The sequence below is a fragment of the Ochlerotatus camptorhynchus genome, unplaced genomic scaffold (assembly GCF_037179485.1).
Source record: "Ochlerotatus camptorhynchus isolate MF236.1 unplaced genomic scaffold, CSIRO-AGI_Acam_v1.1 ptg000070l, whole genome shotgun sequence".
In the NCBI taxonomy this organism is placed as follows: domain Eukaryota; kingdom Metazoa; phylum Arthropoda; class Insecta; order Diptera; family Culicidae; genus Ochlerotatus; species Ochlerotatus camptorhynchus.
The window spans coordinates 7,060,049-7,077,821 of NW_027040560.1; the positions used below are offsets into that span (position 1 = coordinate 7,060,049).

At 38.3% G+C, this 17,773-nt stretch overlaps 1 protein-coding gene and 1 pseudogene across 1 annotated transcript; both read left to right on the plus strand.

Annotated features, from left to right (window-relative positions):
* The first annotated feature begins 264 nt into the window (after window positions 1-264).
* LOC135697324 (small ribosomal subunit protein uS2-like) lies at window positions 265-11,884 on the plus strand (annotated as a pseudogene).
* A 2,087-nt stretch (window positions 11,885-13,971) lies between these two features.
* Window positions 13,972-17,002, plus strand: Mrgn1 (Mahogunin ring finger 1). Its single transcript, XM_065217009.1, has 5 exons — window positions 13,972-14,404; window positions 14,496-14,614; window positions 14,679-15,497; window positions 15,556-15,699; window positions 15,760-17,002. Exons 1-5 carry the CDS (start codon window positions 14,317-14,319, stop codon window positions 16,633-16,635), a joined length of 2,046 nt encoding a protein of 681 aa, XP_065073081.1. The 5' UTR covers window positions 13,972-14,316; the 3' UTR covers window positions 16,636-17,002.
* Window positions 17,003-17,773: the final 771 nt, after the last annotated feature.

Genomic DNA, 17,773 nt, shown 5'->3' on the forward strand with positions numbered 1-17,773 from the left:
GGGCCGGTATGTTCGCGCAAGCGACATTTACCGCCTTTACCCTGAACTGTGGAATAGTTAATACTCTTACCAACAGATGTCATCTTTCAATTATGTATGTTACTGTCATTTTGTCCAGATTGCAATTTAATTGATATCATGTCCTCTATACAATAAACACACACAGTATTGTCTGTCTCCGCCATGGCAGGACGGCCCAAATCATCATCGTATTTTAATCTTTATAACACAACGTAGAAAATCGGGTCCTACCGTGCGCGATCATACATTTCTATTTCGCTCCCAGTGGCATTTACTACGTTAAATCGTTACTCCCAAGTTAACGTAACGATGTCGGGAAATCTAGACATTCTAGCTCTGAAGGATGACGACGTTACCAAGATGTTGGCGGCGACGACCCACGTCGGAAGCATTTCGGTGAACTTCCAGATGGAATCGGACAGCGTGCCGTGCTGAAGTTCGCCCACTACACCGAGGCTACCCCGACCGCTGGTCGCTTCACGCCCGGTGCCTTCACCAATCAGATCCAGCCGGCTTTCCGTGAACCACGTCTGCTGATCGTCACCGATCCGTAGACCGATCACCAGTCCGTCACTGAGGCGTCGTACGTCAACATTCCGGTCATTGCTTTCTGCAACACCGATTCACCGCTGAAGTTCGTCGACATTGCCATCCCATGCAACAGCAAGTTGCCCCACTCCATCGGTTTGATGTGGTGGCTGTTGGCTCGTGAGGTTCTGCGCCTGCGTGGTAAGATCACCCAAGACAAGTGGGAAATCAAGCCCGATCTGTTCTTCTACCACGACCCGGAGGAGGCCGAGAAGGAACAGGCTGCCATTGAGGCTGCCCCGCCGGCCAAGGACCTGTACCCTGACGAACCAATCGTCGTTGATGAGACCAACTGGGCCGGTGAGGATGCGGCTCTGCCAGCCGTCGCCGCTGCTGGTGGTGCTACTGCTGTCGTTGCCGCCGTTGTTCCCGCAGCTGATGCAGGCCGATGATTGGAACGAGGATGAACCCCAGACCGCTGGATCGTGGGGAGGTGGAAATACACAAAAAAAAAAAAACATGATCGCGCACGGTAGGACCCGATTTTCTACGTTGTGTGATAATTAATTCAAACAGACCGATTTATTGGCCGTCCTGCCATGGCGGAGGCATTAAACTATATATTTATTGTTTGTTTTTACATACAAGTACAGCACATTACAGTAGATACATGCTAAAAGTGACAATTATAGATGGACAAGGGGTGACATCTATGGACAGGTTCAATAACTGTGTTATGCTTAGGGTAAAGGCGGTAATCGTTGCTTGCACGAACATACAGTTATACAAATCAATCATCTACCCTCATCTAGACTTTTGCCCTTCCATTTTATTTTTGGCCAATGAAACACAAATATCGAGATTACAGCGTTTGCAGAATAAAGTAATGCGTTTGATTTTAAGATGTAATAGATTCACTTCCTCAACTTTTATGCTGGACGCTTTGCAATGGCTGTCAGTGAAGTAAAGAATTGTATTTTTGACTATGGTGCTCATTTTTAAAGTAGTTATAAGTAGTGATCGGATCGAAATAGATATAACACTAGAAACGCGGATGAAGTAAGAACACCACATCTTTTGAATAATGCTTCACAAAATTCATTATTTTTCAAAGGTATAAATGTTTTCAATTCGATGCCTAGACACATCAAGCGTGCAACTACACTTACAGAATTCAAGAGACGCTGCATTTCACATGTAAAAGCTGTTTATTGAGCAGTTATTTTTTTATGAATGGATAAATCATGTATCTTGACAAAGTTATCTCTACCGGACTATTTTGTATGGAGACTGTTATAAAGACATTTTAGTAATTTGTGTAGCATATACAAAAAACTACATTGTTTGCTTCGATGGTGATGATGGATTTTTAGTTTTTTGATGTTGTAGTAGTAATAGTAAAAATAGCTTTGAGTAGTCTACAATGGTTTGAGCCTCGCGCGCGGAATACAGGTATAAATGACTAATACGTGGAAATTGTGGCAAAAGCCTTGAATTAGTAAAGGGTTGGCTGGAAGTCGTTTCGTTGGATATAGTCCTGGCACCGCCGAAGCTCAAACGTGTAAATCCCAGGTCACGTGTAAATGGAAGTATTGTCGAGGACTATACTTGGACTTTTGATAACTAGTTACACCTTTGAATGTTTTTGGTTGATGCTTATAGCATATTTAACAGGACATTTATATCTGTAATTGTAACCAGCTCGAGTTATCTTTGTAGGGGTAAGAGGTGGGACCATCATCATCATCATCATCATCATCAAATGAACCAGAAAATACTTCGCGTAATAATTACCGTTGAATTCTTTTTGGAATTTTTTCGAAACACCTTTTAAGAGTTTGATTGAAATCCTTCTTAGAATTCCCTTGAACCTATTCGGAGAGTTTGATTTCTTTGAAATTCTTTTCCAAATTTTATTATAACTCTATTTAAAATAGAAATTTTATTTAAAAACCCCTTGGAGTATTTCAAAGAATTCCTTTCTAATTATAAACAATTTTTTTTTGCAAGCTCTGTGATGAATTTTTCACACTAGAGTTGAAATTGTCGCCAGAACACTCTTAGAATTCTGTGTTTTGTTGAATTCTCATCATAATTCTCTTGAAATTCTTCTTAAAACTCATCTACCATTTTCTTAACGATCCTCGTACAAATCTCCTCAGAATCGCATAGGAATTTTACTTCTTTAAAAATTACCTAAGAATTTAATTTAAAACTTGCATTCTTCTGGACAAAAAGCCCTCCAAATTCATCTAACAATTTCTAAGGACTTCATGTCAGAATAATTCTGGAATTCTGCTCACAACTTCGCCTTCGAAAATGTTGTGACAATCCTCCTCAATATTTGTTTGAAATCAACACTTTGAATACTTTTAAATTTTTTAAAATTAAAATGAGCCCTTTTCATATGAAATTCTCGATTAATCAAAGTGAACTTAAGTGCTGATTAGACAAAATTGAGCTTCATTGGATTCTGAGATGATTTTGAGCTTGAATGGTTAAGTTTTGTGTGAAAATGGCAAATCAAAAAAAAAAAATCAGTTCAAACATGAAAAAGTTTTTATAAGAAAAACTTTTTTTTTCCTTAAAAGTGCCCATCTCGCAATGTATGGACGGTTGGTAGTAAACATAATTACCTATTTTGAGGCAAAGTTTCATCCAAATCAAACATGGCCGTTTTTTTAAATCGACTTTAAATTTTAAAAATCGATTTTTTTCAGTGTAGGTCTCAAATGAAATTTTTTCAAGTATTTTTTTTCGATAACTTGGACAATTTCCTAAAAGTCATCCATACAACACATTTTTGTAGGAGTTGTCATTTTTCCATAATATTTTTTTGAAAAAAATCGGCAGAAAAAGTTTGGCCCTTCTCAAATGTTAGTCTAGATAACTTTAGGAAAAATTAAGTATGCAAAGTGGCATATTTAGTCAAGGTCCACACATCCAGAAAGTTTCATTGAAATCTGAGAGGGTGCTGCCAGCTTCGAATACGATTTGGCGCGAAATGCGTCTATATACACCTTGTGAGATGCGTCGATTGTAACGGCGCCGGTGGTGTAGTGGTAAGCGTGATTACCTCTCACCCCAGCAGGCCTGGGTTCAATCCCAGTCGGCGCCGCCGAGATGTTCTGAGGATAACATCTCTGATCACGCCTTCCTTCGGATGGGAAGTAAAGCCGTTGGTCCCCGGTTCATGAGTTGATGGGTCGATAGGTAGGGTCCAGGTGTGGGAGCTGCCTTCCTGGCACGTCGGTAGCATTGGTGCTCAGCACGGAAAACAAGATCGACGGAAAAAACAAACCAAAGGAAAAAAAAAAAAAAAAAGATGCGTCGATTTGACAGATTGTTTTACAATTGCGTCAGATACACCAGTTTTTTATTTGGAAGCAGAAATACGTCGGTCTGCTAACTCTCACAAAGAAATTCGTCATTTTGAGGATCGGAGAAGGAGATCCTTAGTCAGGAGCAGGTTATCTGGAACAAGAGGATAACTGAGGATTAAAATAACGGGATCCAGTATCAGGTAGTGAGTTGTTCGACCCACTCAAAGAAGTCCCGGACAAGACGATTTTCCTGTCACCTCAGAAAGTCCTGTCAGAAACAAACATGCAGAGCAGAAACGGGTTTCCTTCCGCTGCTGGAAGCGGAATAGCGAGCGCTGGCGTACGTGGAATCGAAGCTGTTTGAGACGGTAGCCACGAAGACAACGACCGGCGAGACGAAAGATTTTTTGGCGACCATCCACCCTTATTCTCGTTTTCGAACGAACATCTAGGTGTGATCATCTTGGCGTGCGCACCGGTTCGAATTATACCTTTCAGGCTAGTCTAATGGAAATTATGCTGAACCACCATGGTCATGATGATGACAATTATCATGGTTGAAATATTATCTGTTTCATTGGAAGCAAAATGCACCGAAATCGTCACCATAGGAATTCCTATCACGACAGGTTGGGCGTGTTTTGCGTTAAATGAAACGCATGATGTTGAATAGATTTGAACTGCTAACGAAAACTTTCTCCGCAGGAAAAGTCAACCAACGAGAAGCATCATTGTGTATGTTCAGATCCTGTTATTCTGAAATTAACCAGAAAACACTCCACGTAATAATTGCCGTTGAATTCTTTTTGGAATTTCCTTGAAACCCCTTCTAAGAATTTGATTGGAATCCTTCTTAGAATTCCCTTGAACCTATTCGGAGGCTTTGATTCCTTTGAAATTCTTTTAAAATTTTTATTATAACTCTATTTAAAATAGCATAAACTTTCGAAATTTTATTTAAAACCTCATGGAGTATTTTAAAGGATTCCTTTCTAATTATAAGCAATTTTTTTGCAATAAATTTTGTTTGAGCTCTGTGATGAATTTTTCACACTAGGGTTGAAATTGTCGCCAGAACACTCTTTGTTCTTCTCTTGAAATTCTTCTTAAAATTCATCTGTCATTTTCTTAACGATCCTCGTACAAATCTCCTCAGAATCGCATAGGAATTTTACTTCTTTAAAAATTACCTAAGAATTTAATTTAAAACTTGCATTCTTCTGGACAGAAATCCCTCCAAAATTCATCTAACAATTTCTAAGGACTTCATGTCAGAATAATTCTGGAATTCTGCTCACAACTTCGCCTTCGAAAATATTGTGACAATCCTCCTTTGAAATCAACACTTTGAATACTTTTAAATTTTATTAAAAATTCCTGGGTTTGTCCGCAAGATTCTATCGATTGTTCTGTAATTTATTATAACCCTTAAAATGCTTCCAAGTCTCAGAGCCTTGACAATTATGACTCCACGACTCATAAGTATGATACATTTTTTCAAATCTGTGATCTTAAGTCTTTTTCAAAATCTCACATTTTAATTATTTTTTCTTCAAATCATGCCTCACGAAGAATGCTATTAATCATCAATTTTGAAGAAAAGTTCTAGTTATAGACTCTACACAAATTTCAAAGCCCCAGAATCTACTTAAATCACATTTTGTTTTTCCTTTCAGTAAATTCCTTTCAGTAAATAACCTTTCAGTAATATTTTTCAAGTATTGGTCTATTGGACGTGAGTATTTAATTTCATGAACCATGTTTAGTTTCACGTTGGGCGAGTCCCAACGTCAGTAAATTTTAAATATTTATTTTTTCGAGTTTAACATTGTACATTAACGCAAGTAATGTAAGGTTAATATTTATGTTAGTATAGACAACGGAGTGAAGACCTTTTTTCCCTATCCATTTCCTCTAATTCTAATATAAATTACAAATACAAGTTCATTTTTTCTGAAACATTTTTTTAATTAAATGTCTTATTTTTCACTATTCTGTCTTATAACCTATTCTTCCAGATAGCATTTGGCCTAGTGATCTTAATCTCTGTTACTCAAAAAATACTAAGGCTTTGAAATCATCAAAATCACGCCGTCATGTATCGAGCATAAAAAGTGATAGAAATTGATTTTTCAAAGTATCTCAAAAGATCAATGATACTTTAAGCTTTAAAAAAATACTTTCTGTAATTTTGCTTTTATTTTCCCCTCAAATAACCTCCGAAAATTTACAGTTGTCCACGTTTTTAAAAATGCGTACAATTTCATTTTTGTTGAATATTAACAACCGGGAAATTTTAAGATTTAAACCGGGAATTTAAAAATGAAATTCACTGGCCACTGGCTCTGAGTTGATAATCTCCTTCCAACATACACAGTATCATACAACCGGTCGAAAAACAGGCCATCTAACATGGAGGATGTCCCAATGAGTGTGGAGAAGAGCCCGCCCTCTTTTCACGAAATGTTAAAGACAGGGAGTTGGCATTTCCACTCTCCCCATTCAATTCGCTTCAATCGGGTGCCCTGGTGGACCCTCCCGTACCCAGCATATAATGTTTCATATAATAATGGAATGAAAGTTAAGAGAAAATAAAGGAAAAATCTCACCCGATGTTAATTCAGACACGGCTACATTAAAAAGGCAGAAAGTTAGTATGAGGAAACCAACCGAAATTGAGATTTTCATAGCTTTTCCATGCCTTATCTGAGGATTCATGCAGTAATGAAAAAGGGCGGCATTAATTCAACATAGGGTTTTTGGTCTAATCTCCGTCCTACTAAGCAGGTAAAGCGTGGGACCTCTATTTCTTGAACGAGTTTTAACAATAAATGCAATGTTTCTATCAAAAATGACATTTAAATTTATTCCCTTTTCCATAAGTACCGTTGAATTTGATAAAGAGCCACACATTGTTGAGATATTGTTAAAAATATAACACTGCTTCTTGATTCCAAATTCGTCCTACGAGTTTCAATTCCGTCCAAACGCATTAAAACGACATTGGACGATATATTTGATCAACAAGACGTCTGAGAAGAATTTGTAGGTTCATTTTTTTCATTTTCACGGTCTATCCAAATGAGGAAACATCACTGTAAAATCGGGTTTAAAAGTTAAATTGGTAATTTTATATACCCCCATTCGATTTGAAAAACAAATGTGAAAAAAACTGAAGTTATGGCTCAAATCTGGTGCAGAGTGTTAAATGTTAAAAAGCTTAAAAGCATTTTTTTTTATATTTATTTGTTCTTGTCAAATTTTAAAAATTATTCAAATTTCGTTTTTTTAAGTGAATTAATATCAAAAATGCATTCTGCGTATAATTTTTAATGTAATAATTTTGTTCGTGCAGGCGACTACTACTGCCTCTACCCTTAACATAAAGTAACTACTGTACCTACTCATAGATGTCACCACTTGTCCCCGTATCATTGTCATTGCTTTTGTAATTTCCTTGTTATGTTACAATAAATAAACGTTTATAGTTCTCATACCTCCGCCATGGCAGGACGGTCAAATAATAGTTCTCGTTTAAACTAATTATCACACAACGTACAAATCGGGTCCTATCCGTGCGCGATCAAATTTATCTGAGCATTTTTCCTAAGTTCATCTGTTCTCAAGTTATTACGAATTTTCAAAATAAGGAATTATATATTACTATTTTTTTTGGACCTTTTCGAATGTTAGTCACCCGTTCTGTTTTAGACTCAACCGAAGAAAAACAAGTTGATGTCCAATATACCAATATACCCAAGACGAATTTCGCATCAACTCGACCAGTGGTTGACAGTACCCTTTCAGATTCCAAATGACCCTATAATTGTGTGTAAAAGCTTTGATTTATTAAGCATCTTAGCTTACTTGTTTTCCAGAAAAAAAGTAGGATAACTTTTTGAAAAGGTCTAATTTTTTTAATAAAAAAGATAAGGCTTTCAAAACTAAAAACAATAAAGGGAATTGAAGAAAATTATATTGCATCGCCTCGTGGCACACAATATATATTAAAATGTGGTAAGTCATTTTTTAATTGCATTGCATGTAACATCCAAAAGCGTACATGGGGCAGACAGCACACTCTTAGATTCCAATAAAAGTTTTTGCGTGTGAAGGCTTTGCCTAATTAAGAAAGTTAAGTAGAGCGTAATATGGTTTTGTTCAATGCACACCTAGGGTACGCAAAGTCCTTTAAATCTAAGGCAGTCATGCATCGTAATTAAATACATTCCGCAAACTACTGCTTTAATAACATTAATCACTTCAATTGTTAGGCTGAAAAACTTGAATAACAAAAACTGTATAAAGTTCTTTGATTACTCATTGCATTACAATGATTATTTTTAACCTTCCAAGTGCATTGGGTCATTTTGGCCAGGAAATACGGTGTAAATTTTTCCTAATGCATTAGGAAGGTTAAAATCCATTAATACATTTTAAATGTTCATTATTTTAATGTACCGTTCTATTAATTACTCTGTGAGTTCTTTAGGGTACATAATGAACGGAAAAAAAATAATGTTAATTACCTTAATTACCACTTTTAAATTTCGTAGTTACACTTACAACATGCACCTTTGCGCATGCATTTGAATATTCCAATACCAGTTAACATTATTTATTCCAATAAACAAACCTTACCATACGAACATTTTACGCCAGAATTTCAGAATAAACCAATAATACCAATATTTGCTGCATAATTTCCAACAGTCTTGTTTTTTTTTAATGATTTAATCACTCAGCAGTATTTTAAATTGATTTTCCAATTTCCGATGTAAAGTAGCCTTAATAGAAAATATTGAAGATGCTGGAGTTTGGAAAAAATATTTGTAAAATCAGAAACAGAACTAACCATTTTCAAGGCTTTAATTTTTGTTTTCAATTTATAATGAAAATAACCATGCAATTTTACTCACAATTCCCATGATATGAATTCCAGAATTAACTTGGAATTCTGCTCTGAATTAAATAAATACATTATCTTTGCAATTTCCTTGAAACCCCTTCTATGAATTCCCTCTAACCTATTGAGGATTCGATTACTTTGAAATTGTTATAAAAAATTTCTTTTAACTCTATTCATAACTCTTATGAGATATCTTTCGAAATTTTCTTCTGAAACCCGTTGGAGCATTTTTTTTTCGAATTCACAGTCTTTTTTTTGGAATCAATTCTATTGGAGTTCTCTTAGGGGACATCCGCAAATAGCGTAGCATTTGAGGGGGGAGGGTTTCAGAAGTGTGATCGGCCATGTCACGAGGGGGAGGGGGTTTCGAATTGGTCAAAAATATGCTACGTCATTTATGGATGGTTCCTTATTAATCTTCTCTACTATTCCTTTGAATTTATCTCCAGAACACTCTTAAATTATGTTTCTTGTTGAATTCTCATCATAATTCATCTTCTTTTCACGATCTCAATACAATTCTCCCCAAAATGACGTAGGAATTTCGCTTGAATTTAATTTAAAACTTTCTTTCTTCTCCACAGAAATCCCTCCAAATTGATCCAACAACTTCTTAGGACTACATCACAGATTTTTTTTGGAATTCTACTCAGAAATTCTCCTTCCAAAATAATGCAGGAATCCTTCTCAATATTTGTTTGAAATCAATTTCTATTAAAATTTTACTTAAAATTCCAGGGTTTTCTTCAGGATTCTATGGGATGTTCTGTAATTTTTTTTATAACCCTTAATTATCTTCCAAGTGAATGTCTAAGTGCCTTGACAATGTTGACTTCAGGGTTGCTAATCATGATTTTTTTTTCAAATCTTTTATCTGTTAGAAGTTTTTCAAAGTCTCTCGATTTATTTTTTATTTTTTTTTCCCTAAATTTAGCATCACGAATATTGTTATAAGTACAGGCAACGGAGTAAAGGTATCATCAATTTTTATTCAGTTTATTTTGTATCAAGTTACTTTTTTCTAAAACAATGTTTTAATTCAATCTCACTCTTTACAATTGAGCAATTCCCTACGAATTCGTAAATCGGGCTATTTTTGTATTTTTGATTTGGTTGAAAATTTGCAGAAATATTCCTTATGACTGACAATGCATTTTGCCAAATAAAAAAAAATACAAAAAATGATTTTTTGGGAAAAATTGTTTTTAAGATTTTATTTGAAATTAAAAAAATAGTTAGGTATTTTTTGAGAGTGCATATTTTTTTTAAATGGTCTCATCCATTATTTGCAATATTGCCCAAGACACCAAAACGTTCGGGCAAACAGTTTTCGAGTAAACATTTTCTGAAGATAAGCTTGATATTTTTCTATATCCAGAACAACATGTGAAAAGGGCATACAAGCTTTTTGTAAACAAACCTTTGTAGGCCCTTTTCTTGCCAACAGAGGGTCGCCCACGCAAACCAGCAATATCATCGGGAAGGGGAAAGTGTCCCCTACTCGGTGATGTTAAAGGTTTGCGTTGGTGTCATATGGGTGGCGATAAAAGGGCATAAGAAGGTTTGTTTACAAAAAGCTTGTATGCCCTTTTCACATGTTGTTCTGGATATGCTCTTTTCAAAAATAAGGCTGGATTCAAAATGGCGATATGAAGATGCAAAATGGCCTTGTCGGTCATAAGGAACGTTTCTGCAAATTTTCAACCAAATCAATTTTGTCTTATGACCCATTATACCAGATAGCATTTAACCTTGTGACCTTAATCCATAACTCTGCTAGTCAGGAAATTCTGGGATTCTCAAAACATTTTGAATAAATTGATTGACTTATTGAGTTGAATACTACATTCAGTAGTAAAAATTCTTCCAGTAGCTTTGCTTATGTGTGTTCATTTGCGTTTTTTGTTGACTATTAACAACCGCGATATTTTTAAGATTTGCACAGCCATTTTTTTGGCTATTGTTCCTGTCTACTCAGCGAATTTCCTACTATTTCCTTCATTTTAATCGATTTTTCTCAGGCCCTTTTAATTTATTCATTTTTGAAAAAAAAAATAAACGAAAAAGTTGTCCTCACTCCTTTTTCATAAATTTGTCGTGATTATTTTTCTTAACCATAGGTTTTTCAAAATGTACACACAATTCCTTTCAACTTACCTGTTGACACCAAGAACAGATTTTTTTATTTTGTATTTGTTTTAGAGGACAATGAAACCACCAACAAAATTTTTATTGTACATTTTCTTATCTTTCGGGAAACATATTGTCGGAACTGGAGAACCGTGAAATACATTCGAAAATGGCCAAAATCTTACTTACTTACTTATCCTGGTCCGACATCCACCTGCATCACAATCACTACGCCAATTAACTCGGTCCGCAGCTGCTTGTCTCCAATTTCTTGACCGTCCCACACTTCCAAGATCCTGCTCCACTTGGTCTAGCCACCTTGCTCGCTGTGCTCCTCTTCGTCTTATACCGGCCGGATTCGAGGCAAATACCATATTTGCGGGTTTGTTGTCCAAATACGTGTCCCGCCCATCGTATCCGTCCAGCTTTCGCAACTTTCTGGATACAGGGTTCGCCATAGAGTTGCGCTAGCTCGTGGTTCATCCTTCGCCTCCATACACCGTTCTCACATACCCCGCCAAAGATGGTCCTAAGCACTCGTCGTTCGAAAACACCTAGTGCTTGCAGGTCCTCCTCGAGCATCGTCCCCGTCTCGTGCCCGTAGAGAACTACCGGTCTTATCAGCGTCTTGTACATGGTACATTTAGTACGGGTCTTGTGGAGTCCGTAGTGAGCACGACTTCCGGCAATAATACGCCGACGAATTTCTCTGCTGCAGTTGTTATCCGACGTCACCAATGATCCGAGGTACACAAAGTCATCCACCACCTCGAACTGCCTATGCGAGCCCTATCCCGTCGGGTTCCTCCAGCTAACAGATACTTTGTCTTCGACGTATTCACCTTTAATCCAACCTGCTCTGCTTCACATTTCAGCCTGGCTCTACTGCCTGAAACGTTCTTCCGACAATGTCCACGTCGTCAGCGAAGCATATGAACTGGCTGGATTTATTGAAAGCCCGCACGTTTCATAACACCTTCTAGCGCAATGTTGAACAGGAGGCAGGAAAGACCATCGCTTTGTCGAAGTCTTTTGCGAGTTTCAAACGAGTCCGATAACGCACCCGATATCTTCACGCAGCACTGTACACCATCCAAAATCTACCACTACCAAAATCCTAAAAGTTGTCTAGCCCGTTTTCTACTTCTATATGCAATTTTCACACTGCCGTACTCTTAACGGAACTATCAATTCTATACTTTCATCTCCTCATCTATCGTATAAAAATTACCACTTTAGTCTGTTATTTGAAATTAGCATCTTCAACTATGTAAATCGTTGACTTCACGCAGAAGTAATACTAAACATATATTCAAAGATTTTTAACTTTTTATTTTAAATTTAAACAAAAATAGTGAAACCAATTTAAGAGTGCATTTTTTTTCAAATAGTTCCTGATGCTCCCTTTAACATTGCCGAAGGCACCAAACCCATTGGACACACATTTTTCGAGTAACAGTTTTCTGAAGATAAGTTTAACATTTTTCTATAGGCCCTTTTCAAAATTAAGGCTCGATTTAAAATTGGTCATGAGAAACGTTTCTGAAAATGTTCATCCAAATACATATAAAAATACGAAAATTAATGGATTTGCGAATTCGTCTGGAATCGCTCAGAACTAACTTCAGTCAGCTTTGTAGAACTTCATCAAAGCCTGTTGAAAATTAGGGAGCTTTAGAGAAATTTAGTTATTTTTTTTATAAATCCGAGGAACTTCATTGAAATTCAGTGAATTTTTCTTTAACTTCATTAGAGTTTGTAAAACTTCGGGGACTTTGTAGCTATTCGGGGGACATCGTCGAAATTGAGAAAGTCCACTATAAATTTGGGGAACTTCGTAGAGGTTCAGAGAGTTTCGAAGAAATTCAGGGTGCTTTGTAAAAATCGGGAAAATTTCGAATAATTGAAACCTTCTACTTCGTTGAAGTTAAGGGAACTTTGTTTAATTTTAAGAAACTCCATAACAATTCTTTAATAAACTTGAAATAGATCAGGATTTTCCGTAGAACGTCAGGAAACTTCGTAGAAAATCAACGAAAATTAAAGAAGTTCAGGGCATTTTGTAGAAGTGCAGTGAACTCAATTGGGATTCAAGCGTCAAGCGAATTACGTAGCAATTCGAGGACCTTCGTAAAACTTCATAGAAGTGCTGGGATTTTATTTAAAAGGGAACTTGGTAGCAGTTCAGCCAAAACTGTAGATGGGCAGCGACCTTCGTTTAGGAAAATTCACAGAATCTCAGGGAGTATTTCACAAGTTCAGCATTTGATATGGGAACTTACTGGATGTTTTGGAAACTTTGTTTCGTTCAGATGATTAGGCAAAACTCGTAGGAATGGTTCAAAGCCTTTCCTGAAGTTAGGACATGGTCGTCGATGTTCTGAGATCTTGGTCGAGTTGAGAGAACTTCGGATACGTGTATGGATCTTCGTAGAAGTTAAGACAATTTTCAAGAAGTAGAGATAAGAGAACTTTGTAGATAATCAAGGAACAGTGCAGCAATTTTTTGGTGCTGTATATGACGCATGTGTCAAGATCAACGACTTTACCTTCCTTCAAATTTTCGGAAAACATGTATAATTTATTCACATGTATAATAATGTTTTAAAGCGAAACTATTTAACTACACTGCGTAAATTTAAATAACATGTTCAATAACTTCATATTACCGTGTGCTATGAGTAAAATTATAGCATGTCTCTCTCAGTCGCAGATTCGCAGCGTCAAGATATTTGCCAAACGTACTACGAAGAGTTTTCACGTATGTATTGTTTGCTGGTAGTTCGTCATTGCGTCCTAGTTATTTGTTGCTTCGTATTAATCGAATTGTGTAACGACTTTGTGTGTTCTTTATAAACTTAACTAACTTAAATTCCATACTAATTCAAGCAACCCAGAAGTGATAAGTTCTATTCTTCGAGATTCCATTTAGGCAAATAATCTCAATCATAGCCCAACACATTCTCTCTATCCAGTCTCGCCTATCCCTGAAGGTATTCACAACATTGAGCCCATACTTCACCACATCAATTTTATAGCACTGAAAAGTGCGTACAAAGAGCTGCCTGTGGTGAACAACGCTGAGCTGGCTATCTCGACGAAGGCACACAGAGAGATAGGGGACGACGGGAGTGTAGCAGTGTATGATATTTTCTTTCTCTAATTGTGTCAAATGGGCAACTTTTACCTATACATAATGTCGAAGTGAAAAAATTTCGTTCATGCCCTGTGTGCAGAGGAAAAACAGGTTCTACACAGTATCCCGTTCGTAATAGTTTCTAGCTAGTTTTTCGCGCTGCCTAGTCCGGACTTGGGTGGAGCAGTGAGATTCGACGGAAATTCTTCGTCTGCTCTAGGTTTCCCGAAGAGTGGCAGTAATCCCCAGCAGTGAAAAGCAAAAACAGTATGGGTGCACTAGCCAGCAGACAGAATGCAGCCGTGGAAGAGGCTGACGTGAGTGCTAACCACCAATATAAATATCCTCCTCGGTCAGGTATGTTGGAAAGGCCCCCTCTAAGCTGCCCTTGAAACACAGTCGTCACAGCAGTGGAAAGTTTATGCTCAATATGCTCATTTCTTCGCAGGTAATTATTTTGGTACACACTTTATTATGGGAGGTGAGCGATTCGATACTCCTCAGCCAGAAGCGTATCTTTTCGGGGAGAATGCTGATTTGAACTTCCTGGGATGCAAACCGACTCCTGTAAGTAGAATTGCATCGAGCATCGACGAAAGCTATCAACTTTATCTTTATCTTTCTGTTCCAGTTTCCTTATCCCCCACCGCAAGCAACTGAGCCAACAAAAACGCTGAAAAGTTTAGTCAATATACGCAAGGAATCCGTGCGCTTCGTGAAAGCATCTGATTGTAATGCGAAAATCCATGGCGATGGCACCAAAACCAATGCCTACAACATTGAGTTCGTCTTTGATGCGGATGCTCGTTGCGCTATTACGGTTTACTATTTTTGCATCGAAGACATCGGAAGCATTGGCGTTAGTTATATTCCTCGGGATTCGTCGCTATCATCCGAAACATTCCACTTCAAGCGGGGAGTCAATCAGGTATTCTCCGCTCCGTCGCATGTCTTCAACCCGGCACTGTTTTGCGAGGATGATATGTCATACAACTCCGAGAAGGACACATTCCCCGTTGTCATTCACTGCGTAGTAGAGGAAGGAACCGAGGACTGCCGTCAAAGTCACACCACAATCTGTGTGGTGGACCACCATTCAGATGGAACTTACGCTCTGCGGGCATTGAAGCAGAAGATCTTCGTCGACGGTCTATGTTACTTACTGCAGGAGATCTATGGCATAGAGAACAAGTTGGTCAACAAATCAATCGGAGATGAAGACACCGACGACAATGGGAGCGAATGTGTCATCTGTATGTGTGACACGCGAGACACACTGATCCTGCCGTGCCGGCATTTGTGCTTGTGCAATTCCTGTGCGGATTCGTTACGATATCAAGCTAACAACTGTCCTATTTGCCGAGCGCCGTTCCGGGCTTTGCTACAGATTCGAGCGGTACAGAAAACTACAGCAGGATCAAATGTCGTTCCGGTCCAAAGCCCACAGGATGTATGTTGTTTTTATTCGTCAGATGCGAATTTTGTTTTGATTACATATATTTTTTTAGGGTACGGATAACATTCCTTCGGGATACATCCCAATATCGCTTATTGAAGCCCTCAATGGTCCAATTAGTTCAGTAAAGCCTCAGAACACAACCGATAGCACTACTACGACAGATGGCAACAATGAGACTAACTTAACAAGTCAGGTACAGGAAACAATTTCTATTTATCGATCTGAATGCTCCATCACATTCTATTTCCAACAGAGCGCTGACAAACAGGATAGTGGCAAGAATACATCCAAGGAAATGGACACTAGTGGATCGCGTGAGAAACTGAACCAAAATGCCGTAGACTTTCGCATGTCGGTACTTCTATCCAAAGAGGACGGATCAGTAACTTGTGTCACGAAGGAGCTGCTTACTAAGCATTCGCCGTTGATGCAGCGGGCTCCTGTTAGCCGAGATAAAAATCCCCGCGAGAAGGGAACACTCCGGATCCAGGCTAACCAACCGATTGTCAAAGAACCACCGGCTGCTGCTCTCCTCGATCGGGAAACAGTACTGCTGGTGAACGAAAAAACTCAGCTGCCCAACGTGACCGAAATCGACGATGACAGTGAAGCGGAAAAACTGTCACCACTACTGCAGAAGGTGGACAACAACTCAACCCAGGATAACTGTGATAAATACGAGAAAATGCCCAGCATCTTGCGAATGACTCAAGACGAAACGGAAAATTTAGACTCGCGTAGTCAAAAGTCGGTTGCAGTGCTTGCTGCGGCTGAGGATTCCGACTACTATACTCCGGAAGATCCACATACCACAATTCTCAGCCCGCTGAAGGGCGACGAAAAGCTCGACGGGATGAAGAAGTTATCTACGCCATTGACCGTATTAAAGGAAGCCTCACAATGTTCCCTACCGGACAGCCCTATCAGTGGCAATTCACATACTTCCACACGCAGCTCCGGTGATAGCTACTCTTCCAGCTCTAGCACTCGGCAGTTGCTGTCGTCGGTAACGGCCAACGATACGCCTACCCACGTTACGGTCAATGTCGACGCTTCGGCGGAAGGACTCGTCAAGCACGAGATCAAAATTGGAAACAACATCAAGATGGATTGCATTGACAGCGACTGAGTTTGCTTTATCGTAGGAAAACTAAGCTGAAACAAGTGAAACAAAACGCATTTCTTCACCTCTTAAGGGAGTAAATTTAAACTAGAACAAATTGTGTGGTATCAAAGCTAAAAATAAAACGTTCGTAGGCCCTTTGTTGCTGCAGGAATAGCCGATTATTCGTAGAAACTGACGTGTACCGGAGTACTGATTCGAGGAGACCGGATCCATCCCGAAACGCATCAATTGGTATCACTGGGAAGTGAGTTTATCCAAGCAGGAAACAAGCAAAACAGCAATTTATGTTTGAATTTTAACATTAGGTTTTTATTATTGAAATATCACTGGAACATTTATCAAATAAATTCGTTTTAATCAAAACACTAAACTATAAGCAGTCCGAGTAAGACCCAGTTCAGCCTTTATCACCGCCCAAATAGTGTCTTCAGAGCCCGGTTCATCTGTCGACTGATGATCCGTCCAAATTTCTGAAATTCAAATCATATGATTCAATTCATAGATTATTTCAATGCAACTCTGTACGCACCACTGTTTGTCGAGTGAATTTGAAGCGCCGAGGAGATGCTGCTGCAACAGTCGTGTATGCTAGCAGTAGAAGCGCTAAAAACAAGACCAATTTTAAGATTTTCATCCTGCAAGTTTGGGTTGTTGCCGGAAAGAAGGTTATAGAGCTACTAAATTATGCTAGGTTATTGAATGGGCATTTGTATCATGGCTGCAAAGAGCTTCGTGCCTTTATCCAAAGGTGGAAGGGCCAATGGCTTTGCGATTAGGTTGCAAAGTGTGAGATATGGAGCAAAAAATAGAAGCGATTGTTTGCTCCCCACGTACGTTCATTTCTCCCACGCTGTTTTTTTATTTGCTGCGTAGAAACTTGATCAACAAAGGTGGTCTAAATTACCTTGTACAAAAACCAACTCCCCAAGGTCTATTTAAGCGTAGGAAACTAAATTTAGGATTGTTATTTTATTACTAACTTATTGACTTACGCCAACCATTTGGTTACACTTTTAATTTCCTTAAAAATCACAATGATCACAAGGCGTGATCAGAGCTGTTATGTCTCAGAACATCCCGGCGGCGCCAACTGGGATTGAACCAAGGCCTGCTGGGGTGAGAATCACGCTTACCACTACAC